Source organism: Rana temporaria, chromosome 7, assembly GCF_905171775.1.
Source record: "Rana temporaria chromosome 7, aRanTem1.1, whole genome shotgun sequence".
NCBI classification, from domain to species: domain Eukaryota; kingdom Metazoa; phylum Chordata; class Amphibia; order Anura; family Ranidae; genus Rana; species Rana temporaria.
The window spans coordinates 7,997,601-8,022,695 of record NC_053495.1 but is presented as its reverse complement, the minus strand read 5'-3'; the positions used below and the strand labels follow the sequence as shown (position 1 = coordinate 8,022,695).

The 25,095-nt window shown below is 45.1% G+C and overlaps 1 protein-coding gene across 11 annotated transcripts in view; it reads left to right on the top strand.

Annotated features, from left to right (window-relative positions):
- Nucleotides 1-25,095, top strand: part of ATP2B2 (ATPase plasma membrane Ca2+ transporting 2) — a 226,662-nt gene that overhangs the window by 158,391 nt on the left and 43,176 nt on the right. For 6 of the 11 annotated variants that reach the window (XR_005750530.1, XR_005750531.1, XM_040358825.1 and 3 more), the window contains exons 9-18: nt 725-823; nt 2,474-2,515; nt 4,917-5,081; nt 8,185-8,399; nt 8,490-8,732; nt 15,601-15,842; nt 17,378-17,612; nt 20,527-20,706; nt 20,794-20,881; nt 23,088-23,194. Coding sequence is in view for 9 of the 11 variants with exons in the window: in XM_040358825.1 (XP_040214759.1) it covers nt 725-823; nt 2,474-2,515; nt 4,917-5,081; nt 8,185-8,399; nt 8,490-8,732; nt 15,601-15,842; nt 17,378-17,612; nt 20,527-20,706; nt 20,794-20,881; nt 23,088-23,194 (1,616 nt within the window). In the remaining 2 variants the exon portion in view is untranslated. The remainder of the gene's footprint in view (nt 1-724; nt 824-2,473; nt 2,516-4,916; nt 5,082-8,184; nt 8,400-8,489; nt 8,733-15,600; nt 15,843-17,377; nt 17,613-20,526; nt 20,707-20,793; nt 20,882-23,087; nt 23,195-25,095) is intronic. The other 5 variants (XM_040358826.1, XM_040358828.1, XM_040358827.1 and 2 more) reach the window with 3 other exon arrangements.

Sequence of the window (25,095 nt, the reverse complement as noted above, 5' to 3'; positions counted from 1 at the left end):
CAGAAGCCATCCTAGATTCATTTACATCACAACAGACAGACAGGATGTCTGCTAAAAGATGTATTAAGGATGATGTGTATTGGGGGGGAGGGGGTTCGTTATGAACCATTGTGTGATGTTGTGGGTGGATTTGGGTCATTGTTCTTTTGGTTACTGCAGTATTCTATTTGTGTATATAAGAGCTGTATTTCTCAATAAAGGTTGTCAAACCTGCTTGAACTTCATATAGAGCTGTGTGTCTCGTTAATGGGGGAATTCATAAGGGTCGTGTTCCCCCCGGATTGTTGGGTGTCGGTAGCTGCCTTGTGTTCGGGAATGGAATATCCTAAACGGCTTTATTCCCTGTCCCATTAGGGGTGCCGTTACAGTTACCTCTCTGAACCTTGACCGTATCCTGAAGAAGCCTAACGGTGAAACGTGTCGATACGCAAGGGCTCACTGTGCAAATTGTATAATTTCATATGATTTTTAACTATTCTGTGTGACCATACTATGTACTTTTTTCAATAAATTGTTATATTTTTTCTAAAACTCCACATTGTTTTTTTATGCCTCTAAAGTCCGACCAATTGGTGACTCTTTGAGCACCGTTCCATGTTATGTAAACCTCAGACAGATTCCCTGACCTGATACACAGATATTTCTTTTCCCTCCTTTTGTACTCATGTTTTCATGCTGTGATTTTACTTGCTTTCTTGTCATTATTTTCATTTTCTTATCACAGTCGGTACCACCACCCACCCATCCTCTCATCCTCCTGCAGCTACAGATGGGGCAGCAGGGGCAAACGTCACTGATAATGCAAATGCCAACTTAGTGAATGGTATGTCAACATCTAATTTTCCCACAATCCATTGTTCCATTTGTAACATCCTTACTCTCCTCTCTGTAGACCGAGCATCTTGTTTATTGATAAGGCTTAGGGAAAGTACTCTGTAATTGGTAGTTTCCAAGTCTGTCATGTCCAGGTATGAATAGGAATTAACAACAAAAACCTGGGGAATGCCCAGGGAAAAACCAAGCCTACTTACCGACCAGCTTGAATAGGAATTAATGTAAAGACATTCATGTTTAAACCATATTGGCGTCTTTGCTATTTTTCTCCTTTTGGTTGGAGTCCCTCATTATTAGTCATCTACATGGGCCTCCGCAGATTTTTTTTTTTTCGGGGGGGTGGGGGCATCATTTTAAGGTCGCCCATGCAATATAAAAAGATGTACATTCTCTGACTGTACTGAGTGGGCGGCGCCAGCCAGATCTTCACAACAATCCCTGAAGAGGAGCGGCGGAACGGCCGAGCTGCTGAGCCATCTCAATCCGATGATCGGGCCGGGGGTGAGGGAGGGACATCAGATGTGTCAGGACAGAGAGCAACCGGCTGACTCAGAAAAAAAGTCGCCGATGGGCACTGCAGCTGGCAACTACAACACCTTCTTGACGATTCCAGGGGGGGAAATTGCCCCCCCCTTGCCCCTACCTGCGGACGCCCATGGTCATCTATTTCAGGATCTGTGTCTTGGTAGTCCTCTAAGCAGACCTCAGACTTAGCTTATCTCCACGTTATGTCATATACAAAGGCAGCTGCCATACAGTATACAGGTTCTGATGATTATCGGGTATATCTGAGGTGTGGTAGTAGCTAATTTTGCATGTTAGAAGTTAAAATGCCACATTTCTTAGAACCAGGCAACAATAATCAAGAATGACTGGAGCCTTGTGTGTTGGTAGGGGTGGTCTTTGGTGTCTATTGAAGGGCCTTACACCTACACTCCTTGTTCTCCATCAGTCTTCCTTCTCATCTATTCTAGAAAACACCCTAAGGCTGGGTTCACACTACTACACTACTTTCATCCTACTTTGCTCTGTGTTCAATGTTTCCCTATGAGAGCGTCTTGTAGCGTCCTACACAAGTCGGTCTGACTTTGAAAATGCTCCCTGTACTACTTTTGGTCCTACATTGATCCTACTTCAGGCCCATTGAATATCATTGAAGTCGGACCAAAGTAGTATCCTGTTCATGAAAGTAGGATGGATGTAGGACCAATGTAGGATAAATGTAGGACCAATGTAGCAGAGCAAAGTAGGATGAAAGTAGTGTAGTAGTGTGAACCCAGCCTCAGCCTACATTTCAGAGGAGCACAAGCTGAGCAGTGAAGGTTGGAGACATTGGAAGGAAGATTTATGTAGGACACAGCTGTGTTGCCCTAAAATGAAATCAGACTCCGAGCTGAGAATTGTAACCTTTTGTTGGTTGGACAATGTACATTAATAGATTAATAACGAATATCACCACTGGCGATTAGTAAACCAAACTGGTACTGTAACCTCTAAAAAGTGAGCGAGCAATATATGAGATACCCATGTCTGTTCGTAGTGTGGATTTGGTTGGGATTTGCTTCATCTGTCTTGTTCCTTGTTTGGTCTGATGTTTCATGTTCTGCTCTTTGTTGTCTGTTGAACTTCCACTGTGTAGGCAAAATGCAAGATGGGAATGTGGACACCATCCAGAACAAAGGTAAATTCTGTGCACTGGGGAGGGCTGCATACTGCAAATACAACCAAGCAAACAACATATACAGTCTTTATACGCTCTCTTTTTCTGGATCTCCCTCCTTCCTTCCTTCCTTCGATGCCTTAATTTACTCCCTTCTTCTTCATGGCCTCATTCCTTCCCTACACCCCCTCCCCCCTCCAACTTTACCTCATTCACTCTGTCCCCTACTTTTTTACCTCCCTTCTTCCTTCCATTTCTTTATTGACTGCCATCTTCTTTCCTGCCCCCCCCTTCCTTCCCTGTGTCCTCACTTCCTTATATGTTTCCCTCTCTACCCTTCTTCCCAACCTCTCTCCATCCTTCCTTCCTTTCTTCGTTGTCTCCCTTCATCCCCTCCTTCCTTTTGTCCTCCCTTCCATATATCTTTCCCTCTCTTCCCTCATTCCCTGCCTCTCTCCTTTGTTCCTTCCTTTCTTCATTGTCTCCCTTCGCCCCTTCCTTCCTTCCTTCCCTGTGTCCTCCATTCATTGTATTATCCCTCTTTCTCCTTCTTTCCTCCCTCTCTTCTCCATTCATCCCTTCCTTGTGTCCTCCATTCCTTGTATTATCCCTCTTTCCCCTTCTTTCCTTCCTCTCTTCTCCATTCATCCCTTCCTTGTGTCCTCCATTCCTTGTATTATCCCTCTTTCCCCTTCTTTCCTCCCTCTCTTCCCCTTCATCCCTTCCCTGTATCCTCCCTTCCTTATATTGTCCCCTCTCTTCCTCCCTTTCCTTGTTGCCTCCCTTCTTCCTCCATCCCTTCCTTCCCTGGTCTTTCATTCCTTATATCTTTCCCTTTCTCCCCGTCTTTCCTACCTCTTCCTTTCCACCTTCCTTCATTGCCTCCCTTCATCCCCACCTTTCTTTCTCTTCCTCCCCCCTTCTTTCCTCCCCTAACTCCGTCCATTCCTTCATTGCCTCCCTTTCTACCCTTCATCCTTCCCTTTCTTTCTTGGTCTTCTGCTTCCTTTTCTCCCTGGTTTATAGGATACCTCCTCTACACCTTCTTCTCTTCTTTCCTCCTCCCTTCTCTTCTTCTTTCCCTTCTTCCCTCTTCCTTCCTTACGCTGCTTCCTTTTCTCCCCTCCTTCGTTCTTCTCTTCCCTCTCTTCTTCCCTCTTCCTTCCTCACTATTCTTCCATTCCTCTCATCATCCCTTCTATATCTCTTTCCTCCCTCCTTCCCTCTTCCTTCCTTACTATGTCTCCATTCCTCTCCTCCTTCCTTATTTCTCTTCCCTTTTCCTTTATCACTATGCTTCCTTACCTCTCCTCCTCCCTTCTCTTCTTTTTCCCTCCCTCCTTCCTTATTACACTTCCTTTCTTCTCCTCCTTCCTTTTCTTTATATCCCCTCCCTCCTACCCTCTTCTTTCCTTACTATGCTTCCTTTCTTCTCTTCCTCCCTTCTCCTTCCTTACTATGCTTCCTTTCTTCTCTTCCTCCCTTCTCCTTCCTTACTATGCTTCCTTTCCTCCTCCCTTTTTTGTTCTCTTGCCACCCTTCTTCCCTCTTCATTCCCTACTATGCTTCCTTTCCTCTCCTCCCTTCCCTTCTTTTTCCCCTCCCACCTTCCCTCTTCCTTCTTTATTACACTTCCTTTCCTCTCATCCTTTTCGTTCTCTTCCCTCCCTCCTACCTTCCTTACTGTGCTTCCTTTCTCCTCTTCCTCCCTTCTCTTCCTCTCCCCTCCCTCCTCCTTCCTTACTATGCTTCCTTTTTTCTCTTCCTCCCTTCTCCTTCCTTACTATGCTTCCTTTCCTTTCCTCCTCCCTTTTTTTTCTCTTGCCACCCTCCTTCCCTCTTCATTCCTTACTATGCTTCCTTTCCTCTCCTCCCTTCCCTTCTTTTTCCCCTCCCACCTTCCCTCTTCCTTCCTTATTACACTTCCTTTCCTCTCATCCTTTTCGTTCTCTTCCCTCCCTCCTCCTTCCTTACTATGTTTTCTTTCCTCTCTTCCCTTCTCTTCCTCTTCCCTACCACCTTTCCTCCTCCTTCCTTACTATGCTTCCTTTCCTCTCCGCCTTCCTTCTCTTTCGTTCACTCTTTTCTATCCCATCTCTTTGTCTCCCAATACATCTTTTTGTTCCTAGTTGTAATTGATATCTTCCTGCTCTGAATACATAAACATGCTGCACACACATCATCTGCAGACAATTATATCCCAGTGCCCCTTGGGTACCTACATTTTTTAGTTCACTCTCTTCTGTTTATATGGTATATTGACATTGATGATCCACAGGTGAAGATTGGTAAAATGCAGCAGCATTGTGAAATGCCTGGGCTGCAATGCGGTATGAGGGTCATGAGATCCTACCAAGACTTCTAGAAATATCTGACCCTCCATACACAACATGGCGCCAATCACTTCTTTCTGCTTTTACAGCCAAACAACAAGATGGGGCAGCTGCCATGGAAATGCAGCCCCTGAAAAGTGCTGAGGGGGGCGATGGAGACGAAAAGGACAAGAAGAAAGTAAATCCACACAAGAAGGAAAAGTCAGTCCTACAGGGCAAGCTGACCAAACTGGCAGTGCAGATAGGAAAAGCAGGTAAGTGACTTGTATAGATATATGAAGGTATATGACCATGAGTCCATGACCCTGGCTATTCCAAACTACTGAAAATGACCCCCCTTCCCAAGTCAAATTCCATGCAGAGAACCTCCAGAGAACCCAATATCCGTCCTCTGTGGCCATCCAATTATTGTATGGGACAGTTGGGGGTGGGGCCATGTATAGAACGGTGTAGCGTCCCCTCTTCTTTTACCAACACTCTGTGAAGGTCTGGGAACTAAAGAGACCAGTTGCTGGAGTTTTGGTGAAGGAATGTTGTCCCATTCTTGCCTGACCTAGGATTCTAACTGCTCAACAGTCCTGGGTCTTCTTTGTCGGGTTTTTCTTTTCAAGATGCACCAAATATTTTCAGTTGGTGAAAGGTCTGGATTGCAGGCATGCCAGTTAAGCACCTGGACTCTTCTCCTAAGAATCCATGCTGTTGTCATAGATAAACGTGTGGCTGTCATCAATATCAAAATGACCTTGTTTTTTTCTTTAAAATGTTATATTTTCTCAGTTTAACCCTTTCATGCCTAAGCCTATTTCTGACATAAGGGCCGCGATTCAGATACATTGTCGTATCTTTTTTTTTTTTAAAGTGTATTTTGTGCGTGTACTCGAGAGAGGAGCCGGACTGCAGGAGTTGGGAGTAGGCAGGCCTCCCCCAGAGGCAATCTGCCACCTTTCTCCATGCCCCAGGTGGCAATGGCGGGTGTGTGAGGGGGTCCTCCCACACAGCCCGCCCTACCTGCTCCGCTTTGAAGCCCAACGGGGCAGAGGGACTCCCTATAAGGGAGTGAGAGGATCTAGCCCGCTCAACCAGCCCCGTTAGTCCTTCGCCTCTCTTTTTAGAGACCGCGTGGTCAAAGTGCGTGCATGTTAACCCAATTTCGAGTGAGTGTAAGTGTGGTGGTTTTTGTGGGAGGGGGGTGGGCGTACTAAGCGCAGGCTTACCTCGCATAGCACACCCACCGGGAGCCGGGCTGAGACCACCAAACTCAATTCACATGTAGCTGAGACCGGGATCCGAACCCCTAGCTGCAGAGGTGAATGGCTTGTCAGTGCAGTGCCAATTGCGTTGAGCATCTCCTATGCGCTACGCCGACGTAACATTGAGAGGCATGTACTGTTTCTTTAGAAAGCACTTGCTCCCAAAGTTACGTTGGCGTATCATAAATGGGCCAGCGTAAGCCCGCGTAATTCAAAGTAGCAAGGCAGTGGGCGTGTTGTATTGTAATGAAGCGTGACCCCATGTAAATGCATGGCCGAACGAACGGTGCATGCTCGCGCATGCTCAGAATCACGTCGCAAATACTCCCTAAGATACGTCGGCTCAATGCTTTGTCGAGGTGAACGTAACCTACGCCCAGCCCCATTCACGTACGACTTACGCAAATGACGTAAAATACGACGCTGTTCCGACGTTTCTGACGTCCATACCTTAACATGACTTACCCCTGCTTTATGAGTGGTAAACTTACGCCGGACATACGCCTTACGTAAACGGCGTAGCTAAATCCGACGGGCGCAAGTACGTTTCTGAATCGGCGTATCTAGGTCATTTGCATATTCAACGCATAATTCTACGGAAGCGCCCCTAGCGGCCAGCGTAAATATGCACCCAAGATACGACGGCGTAAGGGACTTACGTCGGTCGTATCTTGGCCAAATTCAGGATACGACGGCGCTCATTTGGACTTACGTATCTGAAGTCCTTTCTGAATCCGGGACTTGGTGTTCACAAGTTAAAATCCGTATTTTTTGCTAGAAAATTACCCCCAAACATTATATATATTTTTTTTAGCAGAGAATCTAGAGAATAAAATGGCGATTGTTGCAATATTTTATGTCGCACGGTATTTGTGCAGCGGTGTTTTAAACACAACTTTTTGGGAAAAAAGACACTTTCATTAATAAAAAAAAAAGAAAAAGTAAAGTTAGCCCAATTTTTTTGTATAATGTGAAAGATGATGTTACGCCGAGTAAATAGATACCAAACATGTCACGCTTTATAATTGCACGCACTCGTAGAATAGCGAAACAAACTACGATACCTAAAAATCTCCATAGGCGACGTTTGATTTTGTTTTTATGGTTACCAGGTTAGAGTTACAGAGGAAGTCTAGTGCTAGAATTATTGCTCTCACTCTGATGATCGCGGCGATACCTCACATGTCTGATTTGCACACCGTTTACATATGCAGGCGCGACTTCCGTATGCGTTTTCTGCTGCGCGAGCTCGCGGGGACAGGGGCGCTTTAAAATGTATTTATTTTTCTTATTTACTTTATTTATTTTTACATTATTAAATTGTGTTTAAAAAAAAAAAAAATGTTATCACTTTTATTGCTGTCACAAAGAATGTAAACATCCCTTGTGACAGTAATAGGTGGTGACAGGTACTCTTTATGGAGGGATCGGGGGACCCCAAATCCCTCCTTTACATTTCAAAGTATTCAGATTGCCGAAAACAGCGATTCTGAATACAGGATATTTTTTTTAAAGGGGGCAGCAGCTGTATGCAGCGGTATGCGGTAGGGAGGGGGGTTAAATAGAAGATGGGGGGAGGCAGTCAGAAGAAGTACTAGCCGACGTTCGGCAGCAGAAGCCCCCCCCCCCCCCCCCGCTTATCTGGTTTATAGCAGAGCAGGGCTTTTTTTCAGGGGGAACTCAGTTCCACCACCTCTGGCTCCTTTGATGCCTGCTCACCACAATCACTTGTAAACACAGAAGTTTGGTTTCTGTGTTTACAAGTGACAGCTCTGCAGTCTGTGTGTAACCCCCCTGAACTCTACACTCTGTATGTAATGCAATCCTGGTATTTAATGCCCCTTTAAGACCCGTCTACTGTTTTTGAAATCTGAACGGGGTCGTGGTTGAGTTCCTGCACCTATTTTCTGAGAAAAAAAGCTCTGTAGCAGAGTAATTTTTTACACTTGTCAACTTACCCCCCCCCCCCCGCTTCTTGCTTGGGGCCCCCAAATTCCTTCAAACGACCCTGACAACTACAATATGGAGTCTGTTTATTTCAGGGAATTGTATGGAACTGACATTTTTCTCTAAGCTGCTCCGGCTAACGGTTGTCCTTGTCCTGCAGGTTTGGTGATGTCGGCCATCACGGTGATCATCCTGGTTCTTTATTTTGCTATTGATAACTTTGTTGTCCAGAAAAGGCAATGGCTTCCTGAGTGCACTCCCATTTACATCCAGTACTTTGTGAAATTCTTCATCATCGGTGTCACTGTGCTGGTTGTAGCCGTCCCGGAGGGCCTCCCCCTGGCTGTAACCATTTCTCTGGCATATTCTGTTAAAGTAAGTCTTTTCACTTTAATGTTCCATGTCCAAAGTCCTGACTGGCCATCCTCTTCACTGACACTTAACACAAATGCTACTTTATTACAGAAAATGATGAAGGACAACAACTTAGTACGACATTTAGATGCCTGTGAGACTATGGGCAACGCCACGGCAATCTGCTCGGATAAAACTGGAACCTTGACAACCAATCGAATGACTGTGGTTCAGGCCTACGTTGGAGATGTCCACTACAAGGAGATCCCAGACCCTGGTGCCCTTTCAGCCAAAACTTTAGATGTTCTAGTGAATGCCATTGGAATCAACAGTGCATACACATCCAAAGTCCTGGTAAAGTCAAGTTATTGTGCTATCTCTTGGACTGAATGTCAGGAGCACTTGTCTTTGGTTCTTCTGAGAAGGTCAAATAATTGTCCTTTGGATAATCCCAGGCTGGGGTCGTGCTTGATGCTTTATCCAGGGCTTCATTCACACTTGTGTGACTTGTTACGCAACCTTGGACATCAACGTCACATTACAGGTCCTTCCCCATGTTTTCCAATGATAACCATTCATATATGTGCGACTTAAAGTTGCAGGAAGTTCAAAGTAGTTCATGCACTACTTTGGTTCGACTTTCATGCAACTTGAGGGCCATAGATTTGAATGTTAACCCTAAAAAGTTGCATGAAAGTCATACCCATAGGTGTGCACAGCCTATTGCATTAGGGTGTGCACCTCAAAGCTCCAACACATTTGCGTGTATGACATATTTTTCTGACCTCTTCCCGGGTATCGATTCTGACAGCAGAAAGAAGATGAACAGGGACAGGAGGGGTGGCGGCTGTGACATATATTGGTACCAATCCCCAATAGTTTGTTCCTGTAGCAGCTGAATGTCAGGGAGAGGGAAAGGAGGAGAAGCCTACTTTCAGCTGCTGCAGAAGGAAAATACAGATCGGTTCCACAAAATTCCACCCCCGCTGCCCCTCCTGTTCAGATTCTGGGGGTCGCGGTTTACCTGTCACTTGCTCACAATCGGCAGGTAGATCACGATTTGGTTGCCAACTTCAGGATTAGGGTGTGCCTAGGCACACTTGGCACACCCCTTTGCACACCTATGGTCATACCTGACTATTATACAATGCAACAGTTGTCCATTACCACTGGTCAAAGCCAAAGTTATATCCAAGTTGCACCCATCCAAAGTTGCGTCAAAGTTGCATCCAAGGTGCATTTTGATGCACCTTGGATGCAACTTTGGATGGGTGCAACTTGGATACAACTTTGGCTTTGACCAGTGGTAATGACCATGGTATGACCATAGTTGCACTCCACAGTCAGAGCAACTTTCGAGTAGTACAAGTGTGAATAAAGCTTAAGTCTCACGAATGACAATATTTGCGTTAGGTTCAAGGGAAACTAAAATGATGTGGGCTAATTTTTAATTTTTTTTAGGTTAGGATGTTTTGTTTTACAGACAAAGAATTTCCAGAGCATGATGGGTTAGCTGAAGAGAGAGCAGAGCAGATCGCTTTGATTGCTGTTTTTCAAGCTCTCTTATAAGAGATCAGTCACTTCTCTGATGGTTTTAAACCTTAGCTTGAGTTACTGAGTTATGTAAACAAGGAACTTTATAGCAATATGAGACCATGAATAATATGGATATGAACTTAAAGCAGAGTTCCACCCAAAAATGGAACTTCCGCTTTTTTGAATCCTCCCCCCCTCCAGTGTCACATTTGGCACCTTTCAGGGGGGAGGGGGGAGCAGATACCTGTCTAATACAGGTATTTTGCTTCTACTTTCGGGCATAGATACCCGAGCCACCCGTGGGTATCTACGCCACTTCCGGAGCCTTTCTCTGTCCCCCCCGCTGTCTTCATGGGAGACACACAGTTCCCAGAAGACCGCAGGGACCAGTGGGATCGTGCAGTGCGAGCCGCACATGCACGGTAGGAACGAGGAAGTAAAGCCGCTAGGCTTCACTTCCTGATTCCCTTACCGAAGATGGCAGCGCCTCCACTCGAGAGCCGAAAGACAGATCGACTTGCCGACATCGCGGTCGCTCTGGACAGTTAAGTGTCCTTATTGATCTTCTCACCTGGCAGAATGGCTGTCCTGTCACATACATGGCAAACAGTTAAATAGGTAAAATTGTACTTTCTTACAAGTTTGGAGTGATAACACAATAGCACTAAAGCCACCAGTGACTCCATTGCAGTGTCCATTTAGGTATGTCAATTTTTACCCCAAATGTATGTGTGGATGGGCATTATCCAAAGGACAAATCTGGCATTAATGATTAGCTATCTGTATTATTAATTTTTTTTATGTATGTATTTATATATATCATGTATATAGACACAGTACTGTGCAAAAGTTTTAGGTAGGTGTGAAGAAATCCCTTAAAAAATGTATGTTATTTGTTTATTTATCTTAAGCCCCGGACCAAAATGCAGCTAAAGGACCAGGCCAGGTTTTGCGATTCGGCACTGCGTCGCTTTAACAGACAATTGCGCGGTCGTGCGACATGGCTCCCAAGCAAAATTGGCGTCCTTTTTTCCCCACAAATAGAGCTTTCTTTTGGTGGTATTTGATCACCTCTGCGGTTTTTATTTTTTGCGCTATAAACAAAAATAGAGCGACAATTTTGAAAAACATGCTATATTTTTTACTTTTTGCTATAATAAATATCCCCCAAAAATATATGAAAAAACTTTTTTTTTCCTCAGTTTAGGCCGATACGTATTCTTCTACCCATTTTTGGTAAAAAAAATCTCAATAAGCGTTTATCGGTTGGTTTACGCAAAATGTATAGCGTTTACAAAATAGGGGATAGTTTTATTGCATTTTTATAAAATTTTTTTTTTAAAATACTAATGGCGGCGATCAGCGATTTTTTTCGTGACTGCGACATTATGGCGGACACTTCGGACAATTTTGACACATTTTTGGGACCATTGTCATTTTCACAGCAAAAAATGGATTTAAAATGCATTGTTTATTGTGAAAATGACAGTTGCAGTTTGGGAGTTAACCACAGGGGGGCACTGAAGGGGTTAAGTGTGACCTCATGTGTGTTTACAACTGTAGGGGGGTGTGGCTGTAGGTGTGACGTCATCGATTGTGGATCCCTATAAAAGAGATCACACGATCGATGACACCGCCACAGTGAAGAACGGGGAAGCTGTGTTTACACACGGCTCTCCCCGTTCTTCAGCTCCGGGGACAGATCGCAAGACTCCAGCGGCGATCGGGTCCGCGGGTCCCGCAGTCCCGGTCACGGAGCTTCGGACCGGGTCGCGACCCACGGCTGGGCTTAAAGATCAACGTACATATACGTTGATGTGCCCAGCCGTGCCATTCTGCCGACGTATATCGGCGTTAGGCGGTCCTTAAGTGGTTAATTTACAAAATGCAAAGTGAGAAAACAGAAGAAGAATTAAAATCAAATCAATATTTGGCATGACCACCCTTTGCTTCAAACCAGCATCAATTCTTACACTTGCACAAAGTCAGGGATTTTGTAAGATTAGAGTCAGGTGTATGAATAATCAGTTATACCAAGCAGGTTCTAATGATCATCAGTTTCATATGTTGAAGCACAGTGATTAACTGTGTAGGCTTAAAACTGGGTGAGGAACAGCTAAACTCTGCTACTAAGGTGAGGTTGTGAAGGACAGTTTCATGGCAAGACTGAGCACAGCAACAAGACATAAAGTAGTTATACTGCATCAGCAAGGTCTCTCCCAGGCAAAGACTGCCAAGCAGACTGGGCTTTCGAGATGTGCTGTTCAAGCTCTTTTGAAGAAGCACAAGGAACGGTCAACATTAAGGACCACTAATGCAGTGGTCGGCCAAGGAAGCTTAATGCAGCAGATGAAAGACACATCGTGCTAACTTCCCTTCCACATCGGAAGATGTCCAGCAGTGCCATCAGCACAGAACTGGAGGAAACCAGTGGAACCCGGGTACATCCATCTTCTGTCTGGAGAAGTCTGGACAAAAGTGGTCTTCATGGAAGAATTGCGGCCAAAAAGCCAAAACCTCTGATTGGGAAACAAGGCTCAGCAACTCAACTATGCAGGAAAACATAGGAACTGGGGTGCAGAAAAATGGCAGCAGGTGCATTGGATTGACGAGTCGAAATTTGAAATATTTGACTGTAGCGGGAGGCAGTTTTCTAATGAAGGTCTGGAGAGCGGTACAATGATGAGTGTCTGCAGCCAACTATGAAGCATGGTGGAGGTTCCTTGCAAGTTTGGGGCTGCATTTCTGCAAAAGGAGTTTTGTCAGGACCATTGGTGTCCTCAATGCTGAGAAATACAGGCAGATACTTATCCATCATGTCATACCAACAGGGAGGTCCAAAATGTATTCTGCAGCAGGATAATACAACCACCCCAAACATACAGCCAATGTCATTAAAAACGACCTAATGGTTTGGCCCCCAAGGAGCCCTGATCTCAATATCATTGAGTCTGTCTGGGATTACATGAAGAGGCAGAAGGATCTGAGGCAGCCGCCATCCACAACCTGTACTTCGTTCTCCAAGATGTTTGGAACAATCTACCTGCCAAGTTCCTTCCAAAAACTGTGTGTAAGTGTACCTAGAAGAATTGATGCTGGTTTGAATGCAAAGGGTGGTCTCACCAAATATTGATTCAAATTTATTTTCTGTTCATTTATTTTTCGTTTTGTTCTTTAACCACTTCCATACCGGGCCTTTTCACCCCCTTCCTGCCCAGGCCAATTTTCAGCTTTCAGCGCTGTCACACATGAATGAGAATTGTGCGGTCGTGCGACGTTGTACCCAAATAAATTTTGATAATTTTTTCCCCCACAAATAGAGCTTTCTTTTGGTGGTATTTGATCACCTCTGCAGTTTTTATTTTTTGCGCTATAAACAAAAAAAGAACGACAATTTTGAAAAAAAATACAGTGGCCCAGATTCAGAGAGCAATTACGTCTGCGTAACCATAGTTACGCAGCGCAATTGCTTACTTGCCCCGGCGTAACGAGTTCTCCTGATTCAGGAACCTTGTTACGCCGACGGCAGCCTAAGATATGCGCGGCATAAGGCTCCTTATGCCGTCATATCTTAGGCTGCATTCTTACGTTGGCCGCTAGGTGGCGTTCCCGTTGTGGTCAGCGTATAGTATGCAAATTGCATACTAACGCCGATTCACAACGTTACGCGAGCCCTGCGTACGCAGTTTACGTCGTTTGCGTACGTCGGGTTTCGCGTAAGGCTGCACATGCTAAAAGCAGGGGCAGCCAATGCTAAGGATACCCGTCGTTCCCGCGTCGCGAGGTTTGAAATTTACGTAGTTTGCGTAAGTGAATCGTGAATGGCGCTGGACGCCATTCACGTTCACTTTGAAGCAAATGACGTCCTTGCGACGTCATTTACCGCAATGCACGTCGGGAAAGTTTCCCGACTGAGCATGCGCCTAATTTAAATGATTCCCGCCCCCTACGGGATCATTTACATTAGGCGCCCTTACGCAGGGCATTTTTGAAGAGCACCCACACAAATTACGTGGCTACTGCTTCATGAATGAAGCGTAGCGCCAAAAATTTGCGTAGGCGCAGGGTAAAAAGGGTACACTGCGCCTCCGTAAAGAGCGCGCAGCTGTACCTGAATCTACCCCAGTATTGTTTACTTTTTGCTATAAGAAATTTTCAAAAACTATTTTTTAACAATTTTTTTCCTCAGTTTAGGCCGATACGTATTCTTCTACATATTTTTGGTAAAAAAAAAAAAAAAAACGCAATAAGCGTATATTGATTGGTTTGTGCAAAATTTATAGCATCTACAAAATAGGGGATAGATTTCTGTCATTTTTTTTTATTTACTACTAATGGCGGCGATCTGCGATTTTTATCGTGACATTGTGGCGGACGCATCGGACACTTTTGACACTATTTTGGAACCATTCACAATTATTACAGCGAACAGTGCTATAAAAATGCATTATTAAATGTGACTGGCAGGGAAGGGGTTAAACACTAGGGGGCGATCAAGGGGTTAATTGTGCGTCCTAGGGAGTAATTCTAACTGTAGGGGGAGGGGACTGATGAGAGGAGGAAACCGATCGTTGTTTCTATATACAAGAACATACGATCAGTTCTCCTCTCCCCTGACAGGACGTGGAGCTGTGTGTGTTTACACACACAGGGCCAGATTCACATAGAACTGCGTTACGCTGCGGCGGCGTAACGTATCCCATTTACGTTACACCGCCGCAAGTTTACAGCGTATGTGCCTGATTCACAAAGCACTTACCTGTAAATGTGCGGCGGCATAGCGTAAATCCGCCCAGCGCAAGCCCGCCTAATTCAAATGGGGCGGGGACCATTAAAATTAGGCGCGTTCCCGCCCCGAACGTACTGCGCATGCTCCGTCCCAAAAATTTCCCGACGTGCATTGCGCTAAATGACGTCGCAAGGACGTCATTGGTTTTGACGTTAACGTAAATGGCGTCTAGCACCATTCACGGATGACTTACGCAAACGACGTGAAATACTTAACATTGGCTAGGCCACCTAGAGGGCACCCTTCGTTTTACGCCGCGTATCTCTACGGAAACGTAAATTTAGAGCGACGGGCAAAGCGGATGTTCGTGAATCGGCGTAACTAGTCATTTGCATATTCTACGCCGACCGCAATGGAATCGCCACCTAGCGGCCGGCCTAGAATTGCAGCCTAAGATCCGACGGTGTAAGTCAATTACACCTGTCGGATCTTAGGGCTATCTATGCGTAACTGATCCTATGAATCAGGCGCATAGATACGACAATCGTATCTCAGAGATACGACGGCGTATCAGGAGATACGCCGTCGTATCTCTTTTGTGAATCTGGCCCACAGCTCCACATCCCTGCTCTGTGATGAGCCATCGTGGCCGCCGGGCACACGCATCGAGTACACAGTGATGCGGCGAGCATGCGCACCTCCGGCGGCGCACGCACGCTCACTAGAACGCTGGGAAAACAAGGACGTCATATGACGTCCACCCCGGAGGGAGGGAGGGTGTCTGCCGCCATCATTTTACTATACGGCGGTAGGCAAGTGGTTAAACTATTAACACTTCTATTTCTGGAAGCATTCTTCATTTACAGCATTTTTTTTTTTACACCTGCCTAGAACTTTTGCACAGTAGTGTATATAGTGAGTTCCTCATCTTATTGAACTTTCAATCTTCTTGCTCAGCCAGCGGAAAAGGAGGGTGGTCTCAAACGGCAAGTCGGCAATAAGACAGAATGCGGTTTGCTAGGATTTCTGTTGGATCTAAAGCAAGATTACCAGGCAGTGCGCGCTAACATCCCCGAGGAGAAACTGTACAAAGTGTACACCTTTAATTCTGCCAGGAAATCCATGAGCACCGTCGTTAAACTGGATGATGGAAATTACCGCATGTACAGTAAAGGAGCCTCAGAGATCATCCTGAAAAAGTAAGCAGATGACTTATCTCATCCCGCTATTACGGTGGTTCTCAACCTGGGGGTCAAATGACAATTTGCTAGGTGTCACTGCTCTCCCAGCCTTATTGTGGCCGCCCAGCTGGGCTGTTCCTGGAGCCCGCGGCCGCCCACTAAGCCTCTTTGCAGTTGCCCACGGTCAGTCACGGCATGGCTGGTGGACAGAGACTAGAGGTCAGCTGACTGGTGAGGAATCTGAAGTGGGAGGGGCTGAAGGAGACCCTATCTCCTGATTTCGGCATAGGTGTCACCGCTGCGAGACACCACAAAGTCAGCGACACAGTGAAGCCGGAGACACAGTGAGTAACATGTGCATTCGTTTTCGTTAGAATGCATTTTCGTCCGAAAATCAGTTTTTTTCGTTATCGTTTTAACAAACGATAACGAAAGTGCAAGAAACGAAAACCGAAAGATCCGACATAAAAAATGCTTTATTTTCGTTTTCGTTGCGGTAAAAATTCGATATAGAGAGATTCGACATTATAGGAAAAAGATTCAACATCATAGAGAAAAGATCCGACATTATAGAGAAAAGATTCGACACTATAGAAATAATAGATTCGACATTACAGAGAATAGATTTCGATTTATGAGAAAATAGATTCGACATTATAGAGAATAGATTTGACATTATTACTAGTCATACAACATTAGAATTCTTGTAGGCAGAATATTCAAACGGAAATGTACGATTCAACGTAAAGATTCAACGTTTCGTTGAATATTCGTTTGAACAATTGATGGAAACTACAAATATTCGACGTTCTGTCGAATATTCTTTTGACCATTCGACAGAAACCAAGTATTATTGGATTTTCGGACGAAAGCTATTCCCCAACAAAAAACTAAAGAGATCAAAATGATTTTCGGGAGTAACTAAATAAATTTATTTTCCAAACAAAAACGAAAAAACGAAACAAAATATTCCAGTCTGCACATGTCTAAGTAACACTACCTATGATTAGAGTTGTCATTAAAAGTTCCTACTACAGTTCTCTGATCAGCAGATGACCTAGATCAAGAGCACCTAAGTTGGCTGATCAGAAACCCCCCACCCCCACACCAAGGAGTAAGAGAAGGAATAAAAATAGAGAATACATGGAAGGGTCGAGGAATAGAGGGGGAGGAACTAAGAAAAAGGGAGAGAAAGAATAAGAGAAAGAACCAAAAAGACGGCGAGAGAGGGATGGGGGCAAAAAAAAAAAAAAAAAGAGAAAGAGATAAAAGAAAAAGAAAGTAGAACAAAAATCCAAAAATGTATCATACGGGGTTTTAATACAGTACAAGTTGAAGGGACTCAGGAAAATATCCGTGGTTTAGAGGCGCCAATTTCTTGTCTTGCTGTGGGTGCCTACAACCCACGCTACGAAAATAATTTTACTGTTAGGGGTCCCCACAACTTGGGAAATTTTATCAAGGGGTCACTGCACTAGAAAGGTTGAGAACCACTGCTCTGTGACCTTATGGGCACCGCGTAACAGGCGACCTCATCATCTTATGTTTTGTAGGTGTGCGCAAATCCAGGGCGGGGACGGAGAGACCAGAATTTTCAGGCCCAGAGACCGAGATGAGATGGTAAAAAAAGTGATAGAACCCATGGCCTGCGATGGGCTCAGGACAATCTGCATTGCATACCGGGATTTTAGCCAGAACCCAGAGCCGGACTGGGAGAACGAGAATGATATATTGGCGGATCTGACATGCATAGCTGTTGTCGGCATTGAAGATCCAGTCAGGCCAGAGGTAAAGTATGTACCTTGTTTGAAGACTGTTTTCTTTCCTTCAATGAAAACACAAAGAAAAATGCAATGTGATCTTTTTGATTTTTCATAATAGTAGTGGGATTTTTTTTTTTACTCACTGTAATCCTGTTCCTGGAGATTATTGAGGGACACAGAAAGTCTTTCCCCTTTGGGTTAAACTGCTGACTACAGGGGGATTAAACATTAGCAAGCAAGGAAAAAGACTGTAAGATAAACCCTCTAACCACCAGAATGACTAACAGAGAGCATAATCGGAAACACACAGGAGTGGAACCTTTTCTCTCAATGGGCTCCAAGCAGGGGTGTACCTACAGGGGTCGCAGTGGTCACCATTGTGACCCGGCCCCATGCTCCAATCCTCCTGTACACCTGGATGTGAGGTGTAGCGGGGGCGGCAGCATGTGTAAGAAGTTGATCCCTCTATGCAGTCAACAAATGCCCACTTCTCCTCCTCTCCCTCCTGCAGACATTTAGCTGAGGCCGCAGGAAGGAAATGGAGGGCATCAGTTGCTCTACATGCCACCCTACTGCCTACCTATCCCTGTCCTGCTGCCCCTGGCCCCTGTGTGCTCCCCCCCCCTCACAGCACTTCTGGGTTTCCAGGTGGTAATCTGTCCAAGGAGTATGGAACGGGCCCACACAATTATAATAACCAAGTTTAAAGGATCAAGAAATCATGCAAGGAATACTAGGAATTCCTCACATATCCAGGTTAGTGCCAGTATTTAGTGTGGGCCCGTTCCATACTCCTTGGACAGAGACCTGAAAACTACCCCGCCTATAATATTTTTAATCCACTCTGGTCATGTACAATATTTCAACTTGAAGATGCCTTCATCCCCCTGAGGAAGATCAGAACACTATACGGTCAAAACGCGTTGAGCTCTTCGCTGAGCAATAGCATTTAATGTTAGGAAATTCTTTTTTGCTATCTAACATTGACATCTCATGTTTGGATACCATGCATACCAGAGCTCGTGTAGTTTTTAATTCATGTGGGGTTTTTTTCATATATTTGTATGCAATAAAGAACTTTTTTTATATATATTCTTTTCAGTCCAACTTTTTCTAGCTGCCGATATGCACTTGGGAGCAATTTTTCTAAGTATTCATATTTTGGGCTAGCAGCACTTTCGCTCCACCCAGGTGCAGGGCACACATGGGCACTGCCCAGGGGCCCCAGATGCATGGGGGGTCCCCTGCACTTTCTCCAAAGCAGCTGGTCCTTGAGCCCACGCTGCCCCGAAACTGGGGGCCCCATGATGGCACTGAGAGTGATAGATACACAGGGGAGGCAGTCTGCCTCTTACCTACTTGATGTCTGTTTACCTTCACTGTCATCATTGTAGGGGCCCCAGAGCATTACTTTGCCCAGGGGCCCATGATGCTATTATAACTGTCCTGCCCAGGTGGGTGGGTTTCACTTGATTTCATCTTATTGATAACCTTATTTGTAGCTGTCATTCTTCAGTGTCCAAAGAGATTAGATGCCTTTTCCTCGGCTGTGACAAACACTAATTTCTTTTTGTTACCATCATTTTTTCTCTTAAATCAAGATATATTGTAATATTTGCAAAAAAATATATCTCCTCTAATTGCCTTCTCAGACTTTGTAGGATATCTTGGAACACAATTTTTCCCCAGAATTCCTGATGTCTATGTTAATCTTTTCTCAGACTAGAGTTTGTCTCATTGAACTATGAGGGTCCTTCTTCTAAGGTTGTGTGCTTCTTAAGGCCCGTACACACGATCCAACTTTATGGCCATAATTGTCTGACAGACATGTTGTGTCGGATAATCCGACCGTGTGTATGCTCCATCAGACAATTATCGGCTGAATTAATGACAACAAAATTTGTCTCTTCATGCTCATCAATTCTTGGGCAATAAATCTGTAACGTCGGTTTATCCGATCGTGTGTACGCAAGTTGGTCCAACTAAAATACGATGTACAAACACGCATGCTCAGAACCAAAGGGTGGCGGTAAAGTTGCCCAAAGGGTGGCGGTAAAGAGCTGAAAAAACACGTGGTTTGGTGAATGTTGGCTGAAAATGTTGTGCCCTGTGTATGCAGAACAAGTTCACGGCCAACGTCCTTCGGACAAAAATCCACAAAAAAGTTGGTTGAAAGTCCGATCGTGTGTACGAGGCTTAACAAGGAAAACATCCTTTACTACATTTTCGGTATTTTCCTGAAGGTGATTCAGTTATATGGTCCTTTCCATTAGTAGGGTGATGTAATCCAACAGCCTTGGTGGCTAGTCATTTGTCACCCCTCGCTCTTGTGTTTCTAGCAGATTCCTAACTCTGGTTTCTCGGTGGTGGGTTCTGCTCACCACATTTAAATTTCTTAATTCTTTGAATTATATATATTTTGTTTCTACTTGATCAGACTGGATTTCCTGTCACATTCTCAACCTAATTAGGGTGTTAAAAGCTTTGATCGTATCAGCAGTCTGTTAATATTTTGTTGACCTTTTGGTTACAATTTCACTTACCGCCAGTGGTGGCTGATGCTCCATTTTTTTTTGGGGGGGGCAAAGAAACTCCCCCGCCATCCCTTGATCGTTAGTCCCGCACTACTTACCCCATCCAAGTCGCGGGTGGCATCCCCCCTGCTTCTGCTTCTCCTCCTCGGTGGCTTGGGCGGCTTCCCCCCCTGCTTCTAGCAAAAACCGAAGCATGCAGATAGAAGGAAGGGTTATCCTTGGTTGGCCTATAGTTTTTGGTTTGCCAGTGTTCCTTCCTCCTATAGGTAGTGTGACAGAAGCTGTTGGAGACTCCAGACTTCACAGGGAAGGTTTGGTTAGGTCAAGGGTCTCCAAACTACCTAAACAAAGGGCCAGTTTATTGTTCTTCAGACTTTAAGGAAATGCTGTTTGGTTCCTCAACAGGTTCCTGATGCAATCAAAATGTGCCAGAGGGCTGGTATTACTGTTCGTATGGTAACAGGAGATAACATTAATACAGCACGTGCCATTGCCATTAAATGTGGCATCATACATCCTGGAGAAGATTTTATCTGCATTGAAGGAAAAGAGTTTAACAGACGGATACGCAATGAAAAGGGAGAGGTACGTCATTCAGAATACATGAGCACATGTGAATATGTTGTGTAGTGAATGTCACCTTATCACGGTGTGCTTGTTGTCTGTGTGTAGATTGAACAAGAGAGGATTGATAAGGTATGGCCAAAGCTGAGGGTTCTGGCTCGATCATCACCTACTGACAAACATACACTGGTGAAAGGTAAGACTGTGCTGTCACTGGACATACTGAGACATGTACAATAGCAGAAGCTGAGGTCATGATCTTACTGACATGTAGAGGGGAAAGTTAAGACTTTGACCTTATTAACCCATACACAGAAGTGAGGTTAGACTGTGACCTCATTGACCCATGCATAGAGGTGAGAGGCAAGACCATGACCTTATTGACCTATGCACAGAGGTGAGGTAAGACCGTGAACTTATTGACCCATACACAGAGGTGAGAGATAAGACCGTGACCGTATTGACCCAAACACAGAGGTGAGGTAAGACCGTGACCTCATTGACCCATGCATAGAGGTGAGAGGCAAGACCATGACCTCATTGACCCATGCATAGAGGTGAGAGGCAAGACCATGACCTTATTGACCTATGCACAGAGGTGAGGTAAGACTGTGACCTTATTGACCCATACACAGAGGTGAGGTTAGACTGTGACCTCATTGACCCATGCACATGACCTTATTGACCCATACACAGAGGTGAGGTTAGACTGTGACCTCATTGACCCATGCACATGACCTTATTGACCCATACACAGAGGTGAGGTTAGACTGTGACCTTATTGACCCATACACAGAGGTGAGGTTAGACTGTGACCTCATTGACCCATGCACATGACCTTATTGACCCATACACAGAGGTGAGGTTAGACTGTGACCTTATTGACCCATACACAGAGGTGAGGTTAGACTGTGACCTCATTGACCAATGCACATGACCTTATTGACCCATACACAGAGGCGAGGTTAGACTGTGACCTCATTGACCCATGCACATGACCCTTTTGACCCATACACAGAGGTGGGGTTAGACTGTGACCTCATTGACCCATGCACATGACCTTATTGACCCATACATAGAGGTGAAATATAAGACTGTGACCTTATTGACCCAGAGGTGAGAGATAAGACCGTGACCGTATTGACCCATACACAGAGGTGAGGTAAGACCGTGAACTTATTGACCCATACACAGAGGTGAGGTTAGACTGTGACCTCATTGACCCATTCACATGACCTTATTGACCCATACACAGAGGTGAGGTTGGACTGTGACCTCATTGAACCATGCACAGAGGTGAGAGGCAAGACCATGACCTTATTGGCCAATACACAGAGGTGAGGTAAGACCATGACCTTATTAACCCATACACAAAGGTAAGATTAGACTGTGACCTCATTGATCCATCCCAGAGACACACTCCTAAACCTTTGCCAGAAGAGTTGAAGCTGTTATAGTTGCATAGGGTGGGCCAACTCAATATTGAACCCTACGGACTAAGACTGGGACACCATTAAATTTCATGTGTGTGCAGGTGTTCCTATATTTTGACAATATAGAGTACATATAGAGGTGTAAGTTAAGGTTGTGACCTTACCGACACATATACAGAAGTGAGAGGTAAAAGTGTGACTTTACTGACACTTACAATACAGTATATAGGGATGAGAGGTAGGACTGTGAGTTTACTGACATATAGATTTGAGAAGTAAGACCGTGACCTTATTGATATATATATACATACATGGCTTTTTTTTTCAGCTGGAACTTGGTGGAACTCAGTTCCACCACCTCTGGCTCAGGCCCTCTGCTCCCTGCCCACCACTGTCACTTGTAAACACAAGTCCGACTCACGATGGCCCAGGGCAACTTCCCCTTTTGCCCTGCCTTAACGATGGCCCTGGATCACCCCTGAACCCTGCTTTTTGTGTGAACCCCTCACACCCCAACACTGCAATCTGTATGTAATGCCCCTTAAGAAATTTGACCACACTATTAACCCACTATGTGGTGAGGTTTCGAGGGTGTGTGTGTGAGGGGGTTTTGGGGGGGGGGGGTGTATAGTGGTCTGAGTTCCTGCACCTATTTTCTGAGAAAAAAAGCCCTGCTTATATAGGAGAAAACCGTGACCATACTGACATATGGAGGTTAGACACTTACTGACACATATACAAAGGGGAGAGGTAAGACTATGACTTTACTGACACATACAGTATTCCAAGGTGGGAGGTAAGACTGTGACCTTACTAACACGTATACAGAAGTAAGTGGTAAAAACATGACCTTATTGATACATGGGCTTACCAATCTTATACCAATATATGTGTACAACAATGAATGTGTATGCTTTATCAATCTTACCCAATATATGTTTCTATAGAAATGATCTCTTCCTGTTGTAGGCATCATAGACAGCACACAAGTGGAGCAGAGGCAAGTAGTTGCAGTAACCGGAGATGGAACAAACGATGGTCCTGCTTTAAAGAAAGCAGATGTTGGTTTCGCAATGGTAAGTACGCTCCTGATTTGTAATATGCTTGAAAAATATTAACATCTCACACCCCTCAAATACCCCCCATTCATCAGACATCTGTAATAAGTATTTGTAAAAAGACAGACCTATTATACTAGCACCTTTTTTTCCCAGAACATTTTTTTCTTCAGTCGAAGACTTTTCTCTACATTGCTGCTAAAGCTTTGTCTTTTCGAATAGCAGCTATATGGCGCGATCAGGGGCGGACTGACCATTGAGTCACTCGGGCACTGCCCGAGGGCCCCATGCTACTAGGGGGCCCCATCAGGGATGCCAGGCTCAGTAAAACCAAGGACAGTATGTCAAAATCTATGTTTTTTTTACATCTGTCCCTAATATGTCCGAAACCGACATGCTTTTGATGTGAAAATCCCGCGATTTCCACTGCCCCACCTCTGCACTGCCTCCTGGCGTGGTGGCCATCTGTAAGCCCAGGGGCCCCATAATCTTCTATTGCCCCATGAGTTGTCAGTCCGCCCCTGGGCGCGATCATCCTTAGCCTGGCTTTTGGATTGCCATGCCCAGACCTTGCTGGCTTGGATGCTTAATGGTTAACATGAAGCTGACCTTTCCGATAATGGGTCCCATGTAGGGTGCTTTACAGACCCTGTTCTGGTAAAAGCTAGCCGGGGAGAGCTTTCGAAGTCCACAGCTGCTGGCATTGCCTCCGTTTGTGAGTAGGCTGGTCGGGGAGCTACTTTAAAAAGCTTTTTTGGCCATTTTTCTCCTGGGGATCACAGGAGAGCACATAGTACTGCACTTCTGTGTCCCAGATTCAGCCGACAGCGGGCTAAAGCCCACTGTTGGCTAGTCCAGGCTCTGCAGGGATCTTGACAGTAATATTAGAATCTGCCCAGATGCCTGACTGGCAGTTGGCTCAGCCTCTCAGCGGGCTGCTGAGAGCCTGAGCCAGCCGCTCCCGCCTCCTGCACAGCCCGGCACTCCAGTGAGTGCTGGAGGGGCACAGCAGAGAACCAGTGACTGATAGTTACCACTCTCTCCTCACTGAAGACCAAGAACTGAATGATCAGTAGACTTTGATTGCTCAGTTCTCAGTGAAGTGCCAGCAGCAGGGGACAGCTGCAGCATCGGATCGATGTTGCAGCCATCAAAGTGAGTATATATGTTTGTGAACCCAAACTTCTCTTTTAATTACATACAGTCAGTAAGTCGCTGTACATCTTAAAATGTCGTGTTTCCTGCTGGTTTCCTCTGCAGAAGGGGTGATTTCTGTGGGACAGAATGCAGATGTCTTCCACCGGGAGTGTCACGTGCCCAGTCATCATTAGGCGTCGAGGAAGCATCTTCCTGCTACTTGCAAAGATCTGTGTAGAACTTTAATCCTTGATCCATTTCTACTGCCTACCTAAAAGTGACTTTGTTGACCTTCGGTTATCCATGGTCAATAGCCTCCTATGTGACAGCGTATTGCTGGTGTCAGATCATCTTTAAGGAGACATCAGGGGTCTATTAGGCATTAACGTTATACACATTGCTCCCAGGTTCATTCACTGCAGGGAAGACTGGTTGGTTTGACTGACTGGTCAATATCCCTTAAAAGAGATTATACCACTGCTGCATTAGATCCCTTGGTTATAGAATTCTTGAACCGGATGGCTGTAGCTTAAAGTTTCAGTTTTAACAGTCTGGTGAACACATCCTGACTTATGCCTCAAATGTCTCCTGTCTGTATACAGGCATAAGTTATTTTGGTTAAAGTGCTGGACTGCAGAACCAGTGCCTAATGCCTAGTACACATGATCGTTTTTCCCGTCTGGAAAACTGCCGTGTTTTCCTTTGGCCCGGAAAACCAGCCGTGTGTATGCTCCTTAGCAGTTTTCCCGACAGGAACATGTTCTCTTTTTTCTCGCCGCGAA